Source organism: Rhipicephalus sanguineus, chromosome 11 (genome assembly GCF_013339695.2).
Source record: "Rhipicephalus sanguineus isolate Rsan-2018 chromosome 11, BIME_Rsan_1.4, whole genome shotgun sequence".
NCBI lineage: Eukaryota > Metazoa > Arthropoda > Arachnida > Ixodida > Ixodidae > Rhipicephalus > Rhipicephalus sanguineus.
This window is the reverse complement of record NC_051186.1, coordinates 3,014,973-3,034,339: the sequence shown is the minus strand read 5'-3', so window position 1 is coordinate 3,034,339 and position 19,367 is coordinate 3,014,973. Positions and strand designations below refer to the sequence as shown.

The window sequence follows — 19,367 nt, the reverse complement described above, 5'->3', positions numbered from 1 at the left end:
TATTAGCAATAAAGATCGGCAATAAAACCGAATACTCACTCGCCCTCAGAACATAGCCCATAATTGTTTCAGGGTGTGGCAGTTTTAGCGATATACAGAAGTGGCCATTAAAGTACAAGGTTCGAGAGTTAAGTGCGGACGTTCTGACCTGCCGTGCAGCCCGCGTCCCAGAGACCTTTGTTCCTCGCTAGTACATGGAACCTGTTAGATGTTTTAGTGTGTTTTAGGAAGCTTTGGAGGCACGCGTAACATTGGCTGCTCGAAATATATTTTGCTGCTCACAACATATTTGCGCTGCACATTCGGAGACCTGACAGTAGCTCGAAGTGCTCGGAACGAGTATCACCTTCAAACTGGCAGCGGAAATAAAATCCAACAAAATTACAGGAACGTTGCTCATCTTCCGACTTGGACAAATCACTGCAAGAATCGATAAGTTTGAACATTATTTCACTCCTCCACCTGGATCCATCTTTAACCGTGTATGCGGGACGTCGTCACGTGTTCGCCAAGCAGGCAAAGCTGTGTGTTACAGTCATTAATATAACAGTAACTATTTTACTGCAAGAAATTTCGCGTTTGTTACGCATATTTCCACGTAGAACATTGAGATGGCGACAAAAAATCTTGCTGTGGGGCAGTGAATCTCGGTTTCCACACGTTTACGCTGCCTATGTGAAATAACGCCTCTGTTTTGCTTTCTCCTCAGTGGTGCCACCCTTTGGGATCCAGAGTTTATCGAGAGCGTGTTGAAACCCGAAATTAGCACGCAGATTTGCCAAATGTTCCCCAAGTTCAGAGACAACGCATTGTCCAGGAACGTCTTCAAGGACAGAATCATCGAGTGCCTTCGACTAGCATGCCAGGTATTCCAATGAGACTATTGGGCTCTTTACTGCCACAGGCGGAAGGCGCACAGAAGGCTAGGCGGGTTAGGTTCGGTTCGGCGAATTATTCCAGCATACAAGGCGTCTTGTGATCATCAAAGAAAGGCAACGCACACGAGCTTCTGATGAGGAAAAACAATTACTGTATTCTGACTCGCCCACTTAACGTGGTCTCTCTTTGTGGTCTTCGGTGACAATGAAGACTTCTAACGTGGTCTTCATTGCCATCGGTGCTGGTGTTTGAACCCAGGCCCCCACGAAGCTACACACCCATGCTTTCGCAATGAGAAAATATCGGAACCATATCAATATCTTGCATTTATTACCTGTGTGGTTAGGACTCTCGAAGAGCAACCTGCGTAATAGAAAAGACAGTAGCAATATGACACCTTATATTGCCCCTAGATAAATTTATTGCAATGCATTTGCGTTTATAAGTAAAGCCGACATGAAAGGGGCGGAGTTTTGTTTTTGTAAGCTGCCTTTCGCGCATCGTATGTGGCACTGAAGCCTACGCATAATGTTGATGCGTCGCGGTAGATGCTATCAAAATTGTTTGAACGTTGATGGGCACGTTCACAACTTGACCTTTCACACGAAACTGTCCTCCGCCGCCTCACTTCTGTGTCGTGTGCTAGCCTCGCAAAGTGGAATGGCTCTTCAAACTTTTTTTTTCGCACTCGAGTGCACCATTTCGACTCGAATGTGACTTCTCAATTTCGAATATTTGCCTAAAGTACATGTTTGATTGCTATAGGTGTTTCACGGTGTATACACATCTGGTGTTTTAAGGCGCGTGCGTGCGTCTTAAAACACAATGCAGAAATCAATAGGCCAGCTGGGGACAAATAACTTCAAGAAACGGTGTAATATGCAAGCGACAGTGGAGTCATTGACAGGGGGTTGCAACTTGGCTGCACAGGGGCCTAGAACCGTGAGCGCTAGATGTGTGCGACAAAACATTAACAGCAGACCTGAATTGTAGGAAATGTGCTATTTAAAGACGTTGACTCACGCACGGCCCACACCGCAAGACTCAAGCTCGTCTTTGCTTTGCAGACTCAAGAACAGATGTATTTCACCGTGATCAATATACACCACCACCGCAACAACCTGAAGCACCTCGACGACATCCTGCTCAAAGTAGTGTTCAAGTGTAAGTTGCACCAGAACCGCGTGGTGTGCGACGACTAAGCGAAGTAATGCGTTGCATATATGTGTGCAGCCCAAGTACGGCACCATCACGCGCACCAAATGAAGAAAGACCTGCTGCTGACGTTGGACTGGAACTGCCCGCACGTCGCCATGACAAAGGTCTTCTCAAAAGACTTCGCTCAGCAGTATCAGGTGACTTACTTATTGAGCATGCCAGTTTAGCGTGATTAAAAGCGATGTGTGTCATCACAGGATTGGAAGTGTAGCACAAATGTCAGTATGTGTTGTAAAAAAAGCATTACCGTTGATAGTATTCAAGTGACGCCAATGTACACCATGTGATCCGAAGCTTCTGCTGTGCTGCCGGACATGATAATGTTCAGCTCATCACTGCGCTTGCTGTACAAAAAAGGGATAGCGCCGACGACGTCATAATGTACATACGTACCCTTTATAGTAGACGAAGAAAATCTATTAGACCGTCAATAAACTCAAGCGCTCGGGGCGGTTGGTATGCTGCCACATATATTAGATGCGAAGCAGCTCTTTGACTAGCTGTGTAACGCTGTCCCTCCGTCCGCACAAACGCGAGGTAACGCGCTTCCCTCGGCGCAGGTGTTGGAGCGGTGCCCAGTAGGTCACGCCGCAGCTGGGCGTTGACGTCACGCTCCCCTCGCACGCTTCTCTCGCAGGTGCGCACGTACGTCACTCTCTCCCTCACCCGCCGGAGCGCCCGCAGCTGCCGGCTCCAACGCTCGCTCGCCTCCCGTGTCTGCGTTTCAAACAAACGTTTACGCCAGTAAACGCTACACCGAGTTTCGCTTCAAACGAATCTTCCAGCGCTCACCGCAGCACCCGCGTTAGCGCCGTTCAACCCGTGACGCCACCCGTGCGCAACGCTGCTGCTTCGCATCCCATCAGGGTTCCCTTCGGGGAGATGGTCCAATTTTTATTATTCTGGTATGGGTCTGTAGACACTATAGGTTCCTGCGCACGATCTGCAGTGTACAATATAAATATCGGATAAGAAAAACGGTTGTGATCCAGTACTGTTCGTAACGGTGTTCGAATTATAATGATCGAATGGAATGCAAATATGCGGAGGACAGCGCTTTCAAAAATCCGGCAGATCCCACATTGTGGGAATCAATTTCATGCGAAGCAGTCTGCGTGTAGCAGCCTATGCCGGATTTTTTTCATTGAACTTCATATATGCCGTCATTACTTAGTTGTGTCAATTCGGATTCTCGATACATCATATACTAAGTGTCTATTCAGGGAAAAAAATAAGATTTTTCAGCGCTTCAGATTTTAGAACAGTACGAATGTCTGCAAAAGCATCATGTGCCTATGGCATCGTGTGGATGAGTACGAGATATTTGAAGTCGTTTTGAATCCCTCCGCGGCGGCCGCATTTAGTCGACGTTCATGAAATACAAAAACGCTTGTGTGCTTATTTTAGGAGCGCGTTAAAGAACCAAAGAAATAATGCGCGCACACCCATATGGTTTATGTAAGTTTGTCCTTTTCCTTTCAGCGCCTTAAACCTGTGGATTATTTTCCTTTTACGGCACTCATATACTTTCTGAGCACATGCACAATTCGTGCGTCGAACAACACGAAAATGTGCTTGTGCAGTACAGGATAATTATAACTGTAATGGTGACGATGATTATATGCAGAGTTTGTTGGGGCTAGGGCTGCGTGAAGTGCATGGTCAACACTCCAGAAGCAAGTTCAAGGCTATAATAGCGCTTTTTCAAGCCTGAATAGCTTTGAATAGCAAGTTAAAGCCTGTAATAACGTTCATTCCTTTAGGAGCACCAATGATATCGGCGGCAAGCTCGAAAGTACTACACTGCAATAGGGGCTTCCAAGCTTACCTGCGATCTTTTTTCGTCGGCATGCACCACAAAAGCTGTGTAGGCCCGATGAAAAAAAAAATCATCACGCCGATGTTTATCTTTTATAGATCGACCGAGAAGAGTTCGAGTACGCTCTGCTGCGACCAAAGCGAGAGGAATTCCTGCACATCTTTCTGAACCGAGGCTTCCAAGTCCACAAGTACTTGTCGCCCAAAAGACTCCGGCAGCTCTTCTCGAAAATTCAACACGAAGAGTTCTTTCGTTCTGTCTGCTGGGAAGGGGCCCTTGGACATAGCACGGTACGGCTTTTAGATTATATCGTATGTGCACATAGAGGGCTTGCCCCAAGCGTTACGTTAGTATGAGAGCCTGCGCATGCGCATGTATTTCTTGTACATCCTTACGCCGACAAGACGTTCGTAGTGCAGTGAAGTTTTTACCAACCTGCGGGGCAAAATGGGAAGCAGCGTGGGGAAAGACGAGACACAACAAAACAGACAGAACCTGGTTCTGTGGTACTACGATTACTTGGAGCTCAAGCATCGCCAGGTTTACTTGAGGCCAGTGACACATTCGTAAACTGAGATTTCATGGAGTTCTTTTTCTTTCTTTTCTTAATGTTTCCAACAGCGGGACATGGCCATATATATGTACGGTATACATCACACCCAGAAGAATATGCCCTCACGAAAGGTCCTGTTCTGTTATTTTATGGTAACGAACGATATTTATTTTAATATTCACTGTTTAAATTCACTGTCGAATTTTACCCCGTCTTAACGTGCAATAGGCCAGGTTCCGGTATCACCTGCCCTGCCACCGCACATATACTCGCACACTACTTTTGTTAGCGCTGGTTAACGATAGCTAGCGTCGCGTAAATGTCTGAAGTTTTGGCTGATGCGGCTATTTTGGGGTTATACCGGTATCGCAGGGGCACTTTTGATAGCGATCAGGGCCGATCCACAGTAGGCTCCATCCGGATCATGTGCTACTACCGTAACTCTCAGTAACAATCAGGCACGGATGGGACGATCGCGATCAGCGCGTCATGATTTGGCTCCCGCATTGCGATTTGGCCAACGTCTGCGCCTAACTCGATCCGAATTAGTTTGTACCGTCCAGCAGAAACCATGTTTGATCGCGATCAAAAAATCCGATCCGTACCGGCCCTGATCGCAATCTGAAGTGCTCGTGTAACACCCGTATAATAACTGAATGATGCCTAATGACGGCTTGACTTACATGATGCTTACAGAATTGAAATTCAAATAGTGTCTATGCACTCAGGCATGCGCTGCTTTCTCCGTTAGGGTTGGGGAGGGGGGAGGGAGGGGAGTGGTGAAGTTTTGCCCCGTTCTTCCGGACACCCCTCCCAGCGAGTCCCTTACGACTAGAACATAGTGCGAAGACTCCCCGTGCTGACGTCTATGTATTCACTACCTGGCAACTCCGCACTAGCCGTTTTCTGCTTTTTCTTGTTTGTAGGCCTAAAAATAAAGCGCCAATTCGATAATACGTTTGGGCGTGTTCGCAGCTGTACAGAATTGGCAAGAATTTCATCGAGGGCGACCTGAACTGGTTGATAGAGACGACGAGTGGGATGCGCAACTTCATCGACCCGGATGAGCTGCTGATGAACACAGCGCAGGGTATTTACATCCAGGTGAGGCCCAGGTATACACAGTGCATGAATAGACACAGTGCACAAGCTAGCGGGCTGACAAGCTTGATGCGTTTGCATTTCTTCACGACCTCATGGGTCCAGGCAACCCGACGATACACGCAACATTTAACATCTTACTAGATCGGTATATAAGATTGCGCAATATGTGCAGCAATACTCAATCCGTTTCATGCTAACTTCACGAATAACAAACTATTTTTTTCCTTCCTCTTAAGAAATGTTACTGTGCTTCATATATGCTGCTTTCGCGTGTGAGTTTCATATTAAGAATTTCTTCGTGTATTCCTCGCACATATCATGTAGAACTCACGTTGCTCGTAAATGATTTGGGGGGTTATCCGTCAAATCACTCACTCGGTCATTTTCTTCGCATAGTAATTGGCCCATGTGGCTCTCTCTCTTGTATACATTTATCACCTATTGACCGTTCGTAAATGGCGGATGGGAAAGAAATGAAATTGACGAAATGAATGGCTGCGTCATGCTAGACCTACTACAGCACCCTACTTGCCGCTGTCCAGGACGCGGCCTCAGCTGAGCGCAAAGCCCTGGTCATCCTCTCCTTGTGGGCAGTGTTCTCCAACCGACGCAAGACGGCCGAAGTCCTGTGGAAGAACTGCGACCAGCCCATCCACCTGGCCCTGCTCGTGTCCATGACGTACGAGAAGATGACCATGTACGTCAACGAGGGCACCATCAAGCACGAGCTCCTCGACACCAGCAAGTGAGTGGGCACTTCTTACTGGGTTGCTTGCGGAGGTCAAAGGGGGCATCGAACACCTTTGAAGCACCTATAATCTTTTTCCGTGGGTTGCGTAGGCTGACGGCAGGGGCTAATTTTAGCTTAGGGCAAGGCAGCGGCAGCAATAGAATCATTATTTTTAATCACGCAGTGAAGTCGCTACATCGCTGTCGACCGCATAGACGCGTAGTGGCGCTCCCCAGAGCTACTGCAGGCAGAAAAGACGGCTAAGAGCGCAGGCCCATGATTGGATAAATATAACGTTAGATGTGATCGTTCCGTTGCACTAAAAAACAGATTATTATTCCGTTTTGCTTTCGTTTTTCTTCCTTTTCCATTGAGCGCCAAATGGACGACCACTGCAGCTAAAGACACGATAGAGGCGCTGGATGCTATTTCACCTCTGGCGCTTTCCTTTGCTGGTCGGATATGTTCATACGAAAGTTTTCGCTCGCTTCGCTTCTTGCTTGTGTACGTCCGTGAGCTACCTCGTTTGGTACGTGTGGTACACTCGTGATTGTTCTTAAAGCGGTGCAAGTATCGCCCTTCGAGTTCGAAGGAACTATTTTGTTTGTTGTACTTTTGTATACTAACGCAAACAGATAGTGCCGAAAGAATAATTGGGACTTCAAAATACGTAGGGGGCGCTGCCTGCTTCTTAACCTGCGCATCTTCCCGAACAGCCTCGTTTTGTACTTGTCGTGCAGTCACTAGTGTTAGGGTATTCAACAGTTGACTTTCACCTTGGCACATTGTTATCGTTGCACACTTTTTCACGGGGTGCTAAAGGTGCGGCGCGACGTTGTTTGTCACTAAGTTTCACACGCGTGGTCAAATATAAGCTCTGGAAGTACAAAAGTCAGTCACATATAAACAAAAATATAAGCACTAGGGCCTGTCATGCCACCGCGCGAAGTAGTTTCTCAACGCTGTGAAACAAATGTTGACTGCACGTATTTCGCATAACATTTTTTTTTCTGCTCTACTTTCCTCTCCTCGTAGCACTTGTGGTATTTTTCAATTTTTTCGTGGTTGGTGCTGGGCCCCCTGAGGGGCTTTCGCGCGTATACGTTGAAGTAAACAGTGTACCCCGTTTCCGAATCTGCCAAAACCCACAATTTGCATCCTAATTTGACCACTTTGTCCCTCATGTACTGCAGAATACCACACTGACCTTTAGATTTCGCCATTTCCTCATCCACGGAGACGTTTCGACGCGGTTGTAAAAAATAACGCGGATGAATCGTTGATGTGTTGCAGCAGAGAAGACAAGCAGTAATACTTCCCGTGGTATGCGACGGTGGTCTTTTCCAGTTCAGAGACGCTCAAAAAAAGAAAGCAACGCCTTGAACCTTTGCCGAGGCATCAGTGACGGTGGTAGAAGGCCTGGTAATACCTGTCGTCGACTCCAATAGAAATGCAGGCGTCGGACTTGGATCATTCCCGTGTACACCAGAAGTCTGACTAACTTGCGCATCTCCTCCACAGTGACCTCCTCTAACTCCGCCGCTCTAACTGTGGGTTGGTTTTTCGAAAATATGCATCCACGCTTGCTTATCTGTGTCGTTGCATGTCTCTCTGGCAACTTCGACGGTGAATAACAACACGAAGAAGCCGACACGCGGCCCTCCGGAGTGCTAGGTCAAGGTCCACTCCGCGATGTCTGCGCGTAGAAAACTCCGCTCTTTCTGACGCCGGCGCCAAATGCTCCTGACCGAACGAAGTTGACACCTTGAAGATAACAGCTGCGACCTGTGCTACGCAACGCGTGGGTGTGTATCAACGCGCGACAGCAATAAAACGTCCCGAGGGAAGAGTGAAACTTACTGGTGGATGCCTGCTAATGTTGAGGAGCGGTTTGAAGCGCTATCGCCGTCCGTAGAGAACTGTGAAGAATCGAAGTCGTATTCCGTGTCTGTGCTGCTACCATCATCCAGAAACTCCTTCTCAGGTTCGTCGTAGTCCGTTGAAATTCGCCGTTTTCGTGGAGCACCCGCGAGCGATGTGGACGCCATAATCGAAACCCCGAGCGATCACCTCACCGACTTCAAAAAAAGGTTAAAAATCTCCCCGCGGCGGCAAAAAAACCTCCAAAGCGAAACTGATGAATTAATTCCTCTCTTACCCTTTCGAGAGAGTGAGCTGTCCAGAAGCACTCGGAGGGCGCCAAAATTTGAACTTGAAGTTATCGCTAGCATACTTACGATAGGAATAGGCGCGGTCATGAAAGCATTGAAGAAACCTGAAAATGTTTCTTTTACCATGGGCACAAACCTACTAGGCCGCTTCAGTTGCTGACTAAACCGCCCTAAATTTCATTATAAAAGATATCTACTTATTCTGTATATATATATATATATATATATAATATGGGTCATTTCATACAAGTGTACCAGGTAAATTTTCGACCATCTCCGATCATGCTGAAATAAATTGGGCTGATATGTGTGAATGTCAGATGTAGTTACTGAGGCGTTATATTTCGGAAAAAAAAAATGTTTGTTGCCTAGAGGGCGTTTCGAACTCGGGGCACGAAAGTGAAACTGTGTCGCACATAAAAATTTAAAGATTTTTTTCTTAATTTCAAGGCGCTGCCCTTTCATGACTATGATAGTTCATTCATTTTTGTATCAACTTTCATTATTTTTCGGCTTGACGAAAAGTCGCAAGATGCTGCATGTTTAGCATTTCTTAGAAAGAGCAGCGATTCTTCCGCAAGTAATGTATTCACATTGAGGGCTTTGTAGGTTCTTATAGTAAGTGATAAAATTACTGCGGGATCGAAAGAAGAAGAAACGTTGCCACAATATTGTGACAGAATCGGGAAAAATGGCGTTTTGACCCATATTGGGGCTTCATTTTCACAATGTAGCTGTCCAAGTAAAAATATGACTTTTGCATCGTTGTGGAGTATGCTTTGTGGGTACGACGTACAGAAAGTTTGAAAAGAGTAGTTTGTTTTAAGCGAGAAAAAAAATTTTTAACTGTACAATCACAAGGTCGTTCGAAGTTTTCCTTTGCCTCGCCTTCACTGCATAGCACGTCAGCGTAGGATTCCTAGGGTGACCTCTTCGCACCAAATAATGCAAGTCATACAACTGCTTGCCACTTATTTTAGTAATACTGCTGTATATAACGTCAAAAATGGCGATAGTGCTAAAATTATGGAACGCCACTAACCCCTTGGACCATCAAAGGGCAGGTCATATTCAACCGCTTCATCGTCCAAAGGGGCAGAATTATAATGTAGTCAATGGCGTGCAGAGCTGTTCTAGGGCGTCGTGTTTGTCTTATGATAATTAAGATACATGGTGTTACGTAATAATTACCGGCATCGAACCCGTGACTTCGAACCCGCCGCAGTGTTCGAATAGTTATGGTGCTGAACTGCTGATCCGAAGGTTCCTGGATCAAATCCTGGCAGCGGCGGCCGCACTTTGATGGAGGCAAAATGCTAGAAGCCCGCGTGCTTTGATTTAGGTGTGCGCTAAAGAACCCTAGCTCGTCGAAATTTCTGGAGCCCTCCACTATGGCGTCTCTCATAATCGTATCGTGTTTTTGGAACGTAAAACCCCATCAGTAATCATTGAAATTGGGCCTAGAGTGCCATAATTTCACTGCTTGGAGGGCAGTAACTTGAGGGGACCGGGTTTTGAAGTACGCACAGTACCTTACCGCGCTTTTACGAGTTTCCCGCGATACTATACCGGTGATGCGTTCTCCAAGGTATTTCGCCGGGTTGGCTACCGGCGTGCTCGACTTGTGCTACCTGGACTCGACGTGCCGTGCGTACGACATCCTGAGCGTGCAGAGTATGGATTGGAAGTACAAGACAGCCGTCGACATCGCAGCCGAGGCCAAGAACCGCAAGTTCCTGGCGCACCCGTGCTGCCAGAAGTGGCTGACCAACCAGTTCCTGGGTCGAATCAGCGTCCGCGACATCACTTGGGGATTCTTCAGCATTCCTCTATGGCTGAAGGTAGTACCTATTGCGGTTAAGCGTGTTCTTCGTGTAGTTCTGCCATAGGTCGGCAAAAATGTGGAGCTCACTCGGACTCACTCCAGAAATATATTTCACGCTTAGGGATGACTCGGGCTCAAACTCGCCAATATTTTCCTCAACCGGACTCACCCAGACTGAAACTCACGGCTCGATCTGTATCTGAGAGAGTTCGCCGACCTATGAGTGCTACTGACTGAAATACTGTTGAGAATGAAGACGGGGGTGCAGAGCTAGCGTTAAACTTTGTCAAGTAGATAACTTTAAAAAGCTTGGGAACAGGAAATGAAACCGGCGTCAAAAAAGAAAAAAAATTCAGGAGCCCTAGCCCTATCGGGAAAATGGGCCCTCAAGAGAACCTTGACGCGTCCGTGACTGACGTGCTACTTTCCCTTTTTGTTCCTTCGCATTGTACAATGTCCTTACTGGTTTCTTCCGTGCCGGGAATTGAACTCTCATCCACGTGCTTACTTAGCAGCGCAACGCTTGAATGGCTACAGGCAAGAATGAGGGGGTCATGCGTACACAGCCAGGCAACAATGAAAGATCAGATTGCCGATAAAAGATCAGATTGCCGTATCAGAAACGGCCGATCGCCGACAAGCGCATGATCGAGAGAGCATTTATTATTAGAAAACAGCGCATACCAATACTCACGTCACCTGAGCACCTTCAGGGGCTTATTTGTGTACACCAGCAGTTCTGTGCACTGGCGGGCGCCAGGTTTTTTTTTTTTTTTTTTTTTTTTGCGGTCACACCTACAACACCAATTTGTGGGGCACAAAAGCTTCGCTTAAAAACGTCTAAAGAACAAGGAGTGACAAATACATAATCATTACGTCGTGACGTGTTCATCAAATACCAGTGTTCGTTCTCCAGAAAGTACGTATGCGTCTTAGTTTACACACATGTGACCACTGCAATCTATGTAATTTGCTTCTGTTATTTCCCTTATGATATATTAATGCGCTCACCATGCAGTGTAGCACTTCGTGTGTGTTTCCGTTCTCCGTCTTTGAAGCCCTATTTAGGACAATGCTTAGAATGCTAACAAGCAAGGCCAATGTCCCTTTTTATTAACGCGATAGCGTGAAACAGCCTAAATCGCACACATTCCGGTGTCGGTGAAAATACATTTCGAAAAGAAAGGCCGTTGCAAATATCCCCACTTCACATGTATCACGTGGGTTATGTGCAGGAAGTGCAATGTGCATCTTCGTTTCACGCCAGGAAAGGAGTGTCAGTTTCACACTCACACGTAGGGATCATGCAGCGATGCCTGCCTTAGGACTCCTGCCTTGTGTTGCCCACAGGCAACAAGGCTACATCTCGGCAACCATATGTAGACATTTCTTGCCTTTGCAAAGTGGGCTTTGTAATGCTGTAATATGTACAAACATATCAGAAATCAATGTTTTTTTACTATTTTAATGGCTCGTCAATGAAGGGTTAATTGCTTTACAAGCTCGCAATGACATTTAACTGCGCGGAGCCGCTTTCTGTACCAATGATAAATGTTCGAATGAAACAAGCATTCAAAAAGTGATATTTCATTCTTTATTGCAGGTAATTCTGTGCGCATTCACGATCTTGCCAATGTACATCTGGGTGCGCATCAAGAGTGACCCGCACCAGATGGAATACGGCGAGGGTAAGCGTGTATCCCAGCTTGAAGAAGTCGTCATCATTAATCTATTTGTACGTTGTAGTAATACCTCTATCTCTCTCCGATTGTAGATGACGAGTTCGATAAAGACTTCAGCTCCAAGAATATTACGGAGGTTGTGTAAGTTCAACGTTCTCTCTAAATTAGCATACTTAAATTGGAAACTGGTAGCGGGTTGCTTTTGTTATTTTGTAGCAGTAAAGTGTGGGTGTTTTTTTTTTAACATTTGTGCAGACAATATACTGAGTTCGTATTTCTGTGCATTATTGTCTGCGGTTAACACCCACCGCAGAAATGTAGCAGGTAAGGTGTTCCGTTGATCAGCTCGAGGACGCAGGTTCGATTGCCGTGCACCACGGCCGCATTTCCACAGAGGCCAAAATGCAGGAACGCCTGTGTACTATAATGTTTAGGTGAACGGTAAAGAACTCCCGACGGTGACACTTAAACCGACCACCTGGCACGTCGAAAAAAAAAATTTCGCTTAATCTACACGGATGTACAGTTTTATAACGTTGATGAAAAAAAAACTTTGAGGACGCTTGAGCTTCGCCTTCAAGAGTACAACCCGATAGCTTAATCAGGCCCCATGCACATCGCCTTCTCAAGTGCTAGCCTGGCTTCGGTCCTCGGTGCATGCCTCAACCGCGCCGTAAGGAAACGAACCACTGTGCGCGTTAACATTGGCCGTTTCAAAGTATCCTAGAATTCCTAGTTGTTAAGTCCCCACCACACCATAATTATTCCTTTTTGCGAATCAGCGAAGGGCCCACTACGCGTCCGTAAGGCAACACGCGAACCTACGCAGCTGTTCACTTTGTTGATGCTTTTGCTGCTAATGATGATCAAATATGTCTGAGCGATTTGTAATGGGTGGGCCTTTAAAACACCCACTCATTGCGCAATTCACATGCTTTGACGCCTGGCGCGATTCTACGCTTCTGCCACGCAATAATAAATGCGTTAAGGCGACTCCTTCCACTACATGGCATTCATATACTGTTTTTTTCCGAAGCAGTTTCAAGGAGGAGAGTGGCTCTGTGGTAGAACACCTGCTTGCCACGCAAACGGCCTGGGTTCGATTCTCACTCGAACCGGAAGATTTATTATTTTATTTGCACTTTTCTCGATTTTTCGGTGACAGACGAGATCATGATATTTCGCCCACAACCAACGATGCCGTCACCGACGCCGACACCGGAATTTCCGCGAAACGAGCGCTTGCGTTAAAAATTGCGGCAGAGCCAACGCGTCCTTTTGATATTTACATACACGATAAGCTTGAAGAAGAAAAAACACAATACGTTAAAAAGGAAGGACGTTTAGTGTAGCGAATTCGGAATGTAGGAGCCCTCGCCCAGTACCGAGTATCTTGCCCACTGAATTAAACCAGCGCCTTCTAGGCAGTAAGCTCTTTTTTATTATGATTCTTCTTAGACCAAAAGTTTTACGCCACTAATTTCGTAACACTGCCCTTGGTTATGGAAATCCCCCTCCAAGTAGCGTAATGTGATGAAGCAAAGTACACAGGCCTGCTATCTAGAAGACATCGCGCGCGGTCCAGGCCACCCTTAGTCCCGCTTTCCATTATCTTGCCACCCCATACGGCGCCTGCTAATGGTCGTGTACACGCGCGTAGCCCTCTCCCTTTAATATACAAGCCGGCGCTGCCACCTCTGGTAAAATTTCCCATGGGGCGTAGCGCTCCGCCGTCACGTGACAGAGCGGTGCGTGGCGGCGGATGTTTGACACTGGATTTTTCGTGTCGTGAGCGTTATAAGGCTTTGGCCTAAATGAATTTTATGAAGTCTCTGTCTCCCTGAGAACATAACTCAATTAAGCTTTACCCATTAAGAAGTGCCTAGTCCCTTGAAGATGACATGCAAATATATCATGTCACGGCGAGTTGGCGAAGAACTTACAAGTTCGGCGTCACCACTGGTATCCTCTTTTTGCATGTTTTCTTGTGAGCAATACCAATAGCACAGTGGTGCTATTGGTATCCATTGTGAAAAAGTATACATTTAACTCAGACGCCGCGGCCATCCACGACATTGTCCTCGGTAGCAAACTGCAATATTTCGCTCGTGACTAAGCGAAAGTTAAGAACTCATAGTACGCTCTTAAGGGGGACACGTAAAAGCAGTGTGTGTGGAGTACATACACCCGTAGTTTACCCCCTGAGCCTATCAGCCGGCGTAGCAATCGATGACTTGAAGATGGCTGTGCTCACACCTTTGGCTCTAGTGTATCCTTGAAAGGGACATTAAAGCCGAACAAAAGGTTCTCTCAATATTTTATTATCGCAATCCTAATCAAAGGTTCACTATTAGAAATAAAATAGATGGTGGCATTTACTATTCAATTTCCCTCCAGAAGTCAGCGCCTCGATGTCAATTGACGACATGAACTTAAAAGTGCTTTGTCGTATTTTGGCCACTCTGGCTGAATAGAGCTTCTTCAATATTCCCATATTAAGTCGCTGGCTCTATTAGAACGCAATGTCCTAAGTACATTTGCACTGAAGAAATGTGTCGGCCTTATAAGGGACGCTTTGAAAATATATCATGCCACAACCAATTGGTGCGCGATCCTCAAGGTGATGTCACCGTCTGTACTTTCGTGTTGCATGTTTTCTGGCCTAGTAAGCGCATTCTTGGGACAAAAGTGGCACCTTCATTATCGTGAAATGGTAATATTTCGGTAAGGCACAACTAATTTCATTGTTTAGTGCCGCTTAAACACTCGGCGACACTGCACGACTATTGCTTTTAAATCCTCCACACGTCTGCAGGAAGTTCGACCGGTGCGACACGGGCGGGACCGTGGGTCAGGAGGGAATTCTCATACGTCAGAATCCTCCAATCTACCGAATGGTCTACGTCATGTGGAATGCCCCCATCACGAAATTTTGGGTTTATCAGGTAGCTGCATCAAGATTGCTCTTCACACAATAACTTGTGCACTGGGCTAGCTGTTTATATGCATACTGAAGTTATTTGCGCTCTACGCCTTGTGTTTGTTTATCGCTTCAGCCCACTCTTTATTAAACCGACATAACTGCGTTCTCAGGCAGGCGCGAAAGTCCATGTTTGTAATCTTAGTTATGACGTCTACTTACACAAAGGGCTAGCTAGATGTCCAGAACAAAATGCAGCCGGTAATAGGGGCTGCTAAGGCTCGCAGGCTTGAAGGGGGGCATCGCCTCCCCATAGATTAGTTTGTAGCTCAGTAAGGGGAAGTGGAGTGCTACGCATGACCCCCTTTAGACCCCCCGTCCCCCCTCCGTACCTGATACCAAAGCTTGAGTATCTTATGTGCGGCACAAATGTTTTATCTGTCGCAGATATTTTATATTCTCTTTCTTGGGACATTGAGCATCGCCGTGCTGTGGCCTTCTTGCGGTGACCCCACGCTGGACACCATCTGCGTGGTGTGGACGTTCCTTATCGCCGTGGAGACGATTGATCGAACGTATCGCCTGCATCTCGTGAGTGGTTCTACTTTCACGCGGCTACAAAAGTTCCTGACACGGTATACACACGCGGAAGTTTGTCTATGCCGGGTTAATTCGTGCGTCAAAGACGGGGAAAGTGTATAAGGGATCTCTCAAAGCCTGTGGATTTCTTTACTGGGTCGATCAAGGAGGCAGCTTGGCTGGAGTTGGATGGTAAGCAGCTCACTTCTGGTAGCTAATAGCTTTGGGACGCTCCTATCGATGTCTTGCCCACGTTTCTGCTTTGGAACTATGCCATAAATTGCGTCACGGTGTATTCGGGGAAGTCCTACATGCCGATTACGCCGTTTCCTTTTATTATACTTGATTGCTATCGCAAGACAATAGTTGTGCAACTCATCCTAAAACGTTCGCCTAAAAGCGCTGTGACTTATTTTGTGAAGTTTTGAGCTGTTTCCTAGGCGAACCCTTCTGAACTTGCCTAACTACGTAAGAGGACATACGTATTCAAGGACACCTTTTATACATAGTCTAATATGTAATGTCCTGCTGACGATCCAGTTGCTGGCGTACTTTATAGAACTACGCAACGAGGCAGTAGATCGTACGGTAGTGACGGATTCAAGCGAGAAAACTTAGGAACGCTCTCATTTCCAGCGTGGATAGTTCGCGTCATATAGGGGTAATGTTGACTAATGCGTCAGAGCCAAAATTATCTTTAGCGGCCCGATTTGTGGCGACATATGACGCGCTAATCGCGAGCATTTACTCATAAAAGTCGTTAAGTTTAAAAAAAAATATAAGGCAACTTCGCACTGGAGGTGCCAAGCCTGAAGGAAGTGCGGAGCTGGGCAGCCTTCTCTTTCTTTCCTCCTCACTTTCTTTTTCTATTTTTTTGTTTTTTTCTGTCGTTTTCTCTCCTTCATTTCTTTTAATTTCTTCCTCTCTCTTTGTCTATTTCTTTCTTTTTATTGCTCTTTATATTTTCTTATTTTTTCCGCTTTCTCTATTTGCCGCTTGCTTCCTCTCTTTTTTTCTATTTTGATTCGTGGTTTTGCCTGCGTTAAGCCAAGCGATGACAGCATACGACAGCCCGGGCCCCTAAAGTGCTCCGCACTTATTATCATCAAGGCTCTCGAAGAACAAGAGGAAGATGACCTCTTGACACGAGCGCGCGCTCGATATGCTACAGATGGCTATGCTATTCGTAGATTTGCGTGTGTTACGCCAGCATACGAGGACAGCATACGACAGGCCAGGCCCCTAAAACAGTGTCGCACTTCAATCCGTCCGTGAGCAGTGTACGTAAGTATCCCCTTTGCAACAAGCATGAAGCGAAGCTATGGGCTCTCAGGTTTGTTGCTCTTGTATCTTACCTGAGTGGCAGGTAATAGGAATAGCGAAGTGATAAATCTGGCGCATTTTTGGGGTTGACACTACAAAAATTGCTGCGGTCCAGGTGGTTGCGTGACATGCGGTTGCGTTTAGTGGGCTTTTCCAGTACTGCCGATTTGCCGGGGTCAGGCACGTCATCACTACGTGCTGCGGAAAGCTGCCCCAGCGAGTAATGGGTTTCGCGTTCACTCAAAGCTCTGACGCTAGCATTACTATTGCGAATAGTGTCTATAGGGACACCCTCGGCGGGTTTTTCCCGTCGCCGTCATGTTCTGTATATGTATTGCATGCCATTGCAAGTGTGCATTTGAGCTAACTGTGATGCCGTACTTCAGAATGGGCGGTCAGTCGTATGATAAAAGACTCGCGAATAAATGCTTTGTAATGTTCTGCTCGAGTTTTGTAGTACCGACGTAACCTCTTCACGAAAGTGTCGATTCACATAGGCATTGTGGAAGTTCCACAATGCATCGGCCACGGTACCCTTTGGATACAAAAAGCAGCAGCTGATCCGACGCGCCCTGTTCGAATCTATATGCAACGAATCCGCTTAGCATCTTCTTCCTCACACACGCTCTGATCATAGGTGTGCGCACAGGGGGGGGGCGGCCGCCGCCCCAATCACCTAAGAGTGGGGGGGGGGGGGCGCAAAATATGCCCCGCACATTGACCCTTCTAGTCACCTAAGAAGGGGGGGGGGCAAAATCTGCCCCATACATTGACTTAGTAGGGTGGGGGGGGCGCTGCCACGAACCTTTGCCCCCCCTAATGGGGAACCCTGCGCACGCCTATGGCTCTGATGCTCGCGGATTGACATGTCCTCCTATAAGGCGTATTCCCCTTACATTGTGCAAAGCAGTATGGTGACCACGATGTCAATTATTATTTCTTATTGACCTTGTGTGACGAGCCTTCGTTGTAGCTAGGTGCACGTACCGGAAGTAGATTCTAGAAATGAACTTGGGAAATGAGTGCAAAACCAAAAAGGCGTACTCAGAAGTCGCTTGGCTCGCTCAAATTCAGGCATAATTGCGTTGGCTCTGTTACACTTGTTTTTTCATTATATCGAAGTGTAGTCTGTTTGGACAGACGCAAGCTTCCAACAATAGCAGCTGCTTCATTCGTCTATAACGACAGAGGATCACAAAGAAAGCACTCTAAAATATGCATCTCAGAGGCTGTCAATTCTGCTGGCTCGAAGCGATTGTGGAAGCCGGAAACAAGTCATACGCGATGAACCTTGCAGAAAAACAGCCCATGCACTCATGAACGATGTTTTTTTTTTTTTGCTTCCGTTCAGACGAACGCCAACGTTCCCTTGCTGTCGAAGTGCATCGAGGTTTTCCTCATTATGTTTTTCTGCGTCACGTACCTGTGCTCGAGGCTGCTGAGGATCGGGCTCTTCGAGGACCCCTACAATGGGAAAGTGCTCACCTGCGTGGGACTGCTGTACTTCTATTACCGGCAGACGCTCATATACCTGCCCATATCACCGCAGCTTGGTCCGCTCCTCCACATCGTGAAACTCATGGTACGGTGTTCTTTACACCAGGCAATTACGCTGAAAGTACCAACACTTGACTAGAACAGCAAATGATCGAAACGAGCATACCCTGACTTTCTACTTTCTATGCCTTCGAATGAAAGCATGTGTTCGCTATGCGTACTTGATTCTGGCACGAAACTTCTAATTTTGGCGGTTTTACGTGCCAAAACCACGCAATGATTCTGAGGCAAGCCGCAGCAGAGATCTCCAAGAAATTTAGACCATCTGGTGTTCTTAACCGCCCACTGACATCGAACGTTGCACGGGCCCCTGGCGTTTCGCTTCCATCGAATTTCGACATCCGCGACCGGGCTCGAACCTGCGACTTTCGGGTTAGCAGTCGATCTTGCGCGAAACTTAGACCGTGAAAAAGAGACAGCGGTCATAAGACGGCGATGTTTTTTTACTGTGTTGTTGGTTGTTTTCTCGCCTGGAACAATACTGTATAGTCTCCCGATTCTGTAACAGTACCACGCAAGCGCCGAATTAAAGGCCGGCCGATTCGCCACTCTTGCTGATCCCGTGGCATCGCGTCGCTAGATGGCGTATATTATTATTATTATTATTATTATTATTATTATTATTATTATTATTATTATTATTATTATTATTATTATTATTATTATTATTATTATTATTATTATTATTATTATTATTACGTCTTGTAGCAGCGCGATGGGACGGGATCAGGAAGGGTAGCGAATTCCACCAAGTTCACTTGTACCGTTAGTTTTGTGTGCTAGGCTCTTCCCACAGGCATGACTCTACCCAATTGCGATTAACTTAGTGGAAAGCATCCTTGCTTATCGGAGACAGCAGCGGAGCATGGACCCAGACACGTTTTCTTTAAAACACAATTCGCTGCAATCCACCAACACGATAACATGAAAAACTGCGGAAAAAAAAGGCTTATTTGTGGCCTCTGCGTGCGCACTGGAGCACGACACGCTAAAGAAGAAAAAAAAAG

The 19,367-nt window shown here is 46.5% G+C and overlaps 1 protein-coding gene across 1 annotated transcript in view; it reads left to right on the top strand.

The window, feature by feature from the left end:
- LOC119374469 (transient receptor potential cation channel subfamily M member 3-like) overlaps nt 1-19,367 on the top strand; it is a 58,492-nt gene that overhangs the window by 8,347 nt on the left and 30,778 nt on the right. Inside the window, 12 exon segments of the mRNA XM_037644577.2 lie at nt 710-866; nt 1,947-2,043; nt 2,113-2,234; nt 4,015-4,206; nt 5,445-5,573; nt 6,116-6,318; nt 10,063-10,315; nt 11,903-11,987; nt 12,074-12,122; nt 14,797-14,926; nt 15,349-15,492; nt 18,155-18,385. Coding sequence (XP_037500505.1) covers nt 710-866; nt 1,947-2,043; nt 2,113-2,234; nt 4,015-4,206; nt 5,445-5,573; nt 6,116-6,318; nt 10,063-10,315; nt 11,903-11,987; nt 12,074-12,122; nt 14,797-14,926; nt 15,349-15,492; nt 18,155-18,385 — 1,792 coding nt within the window.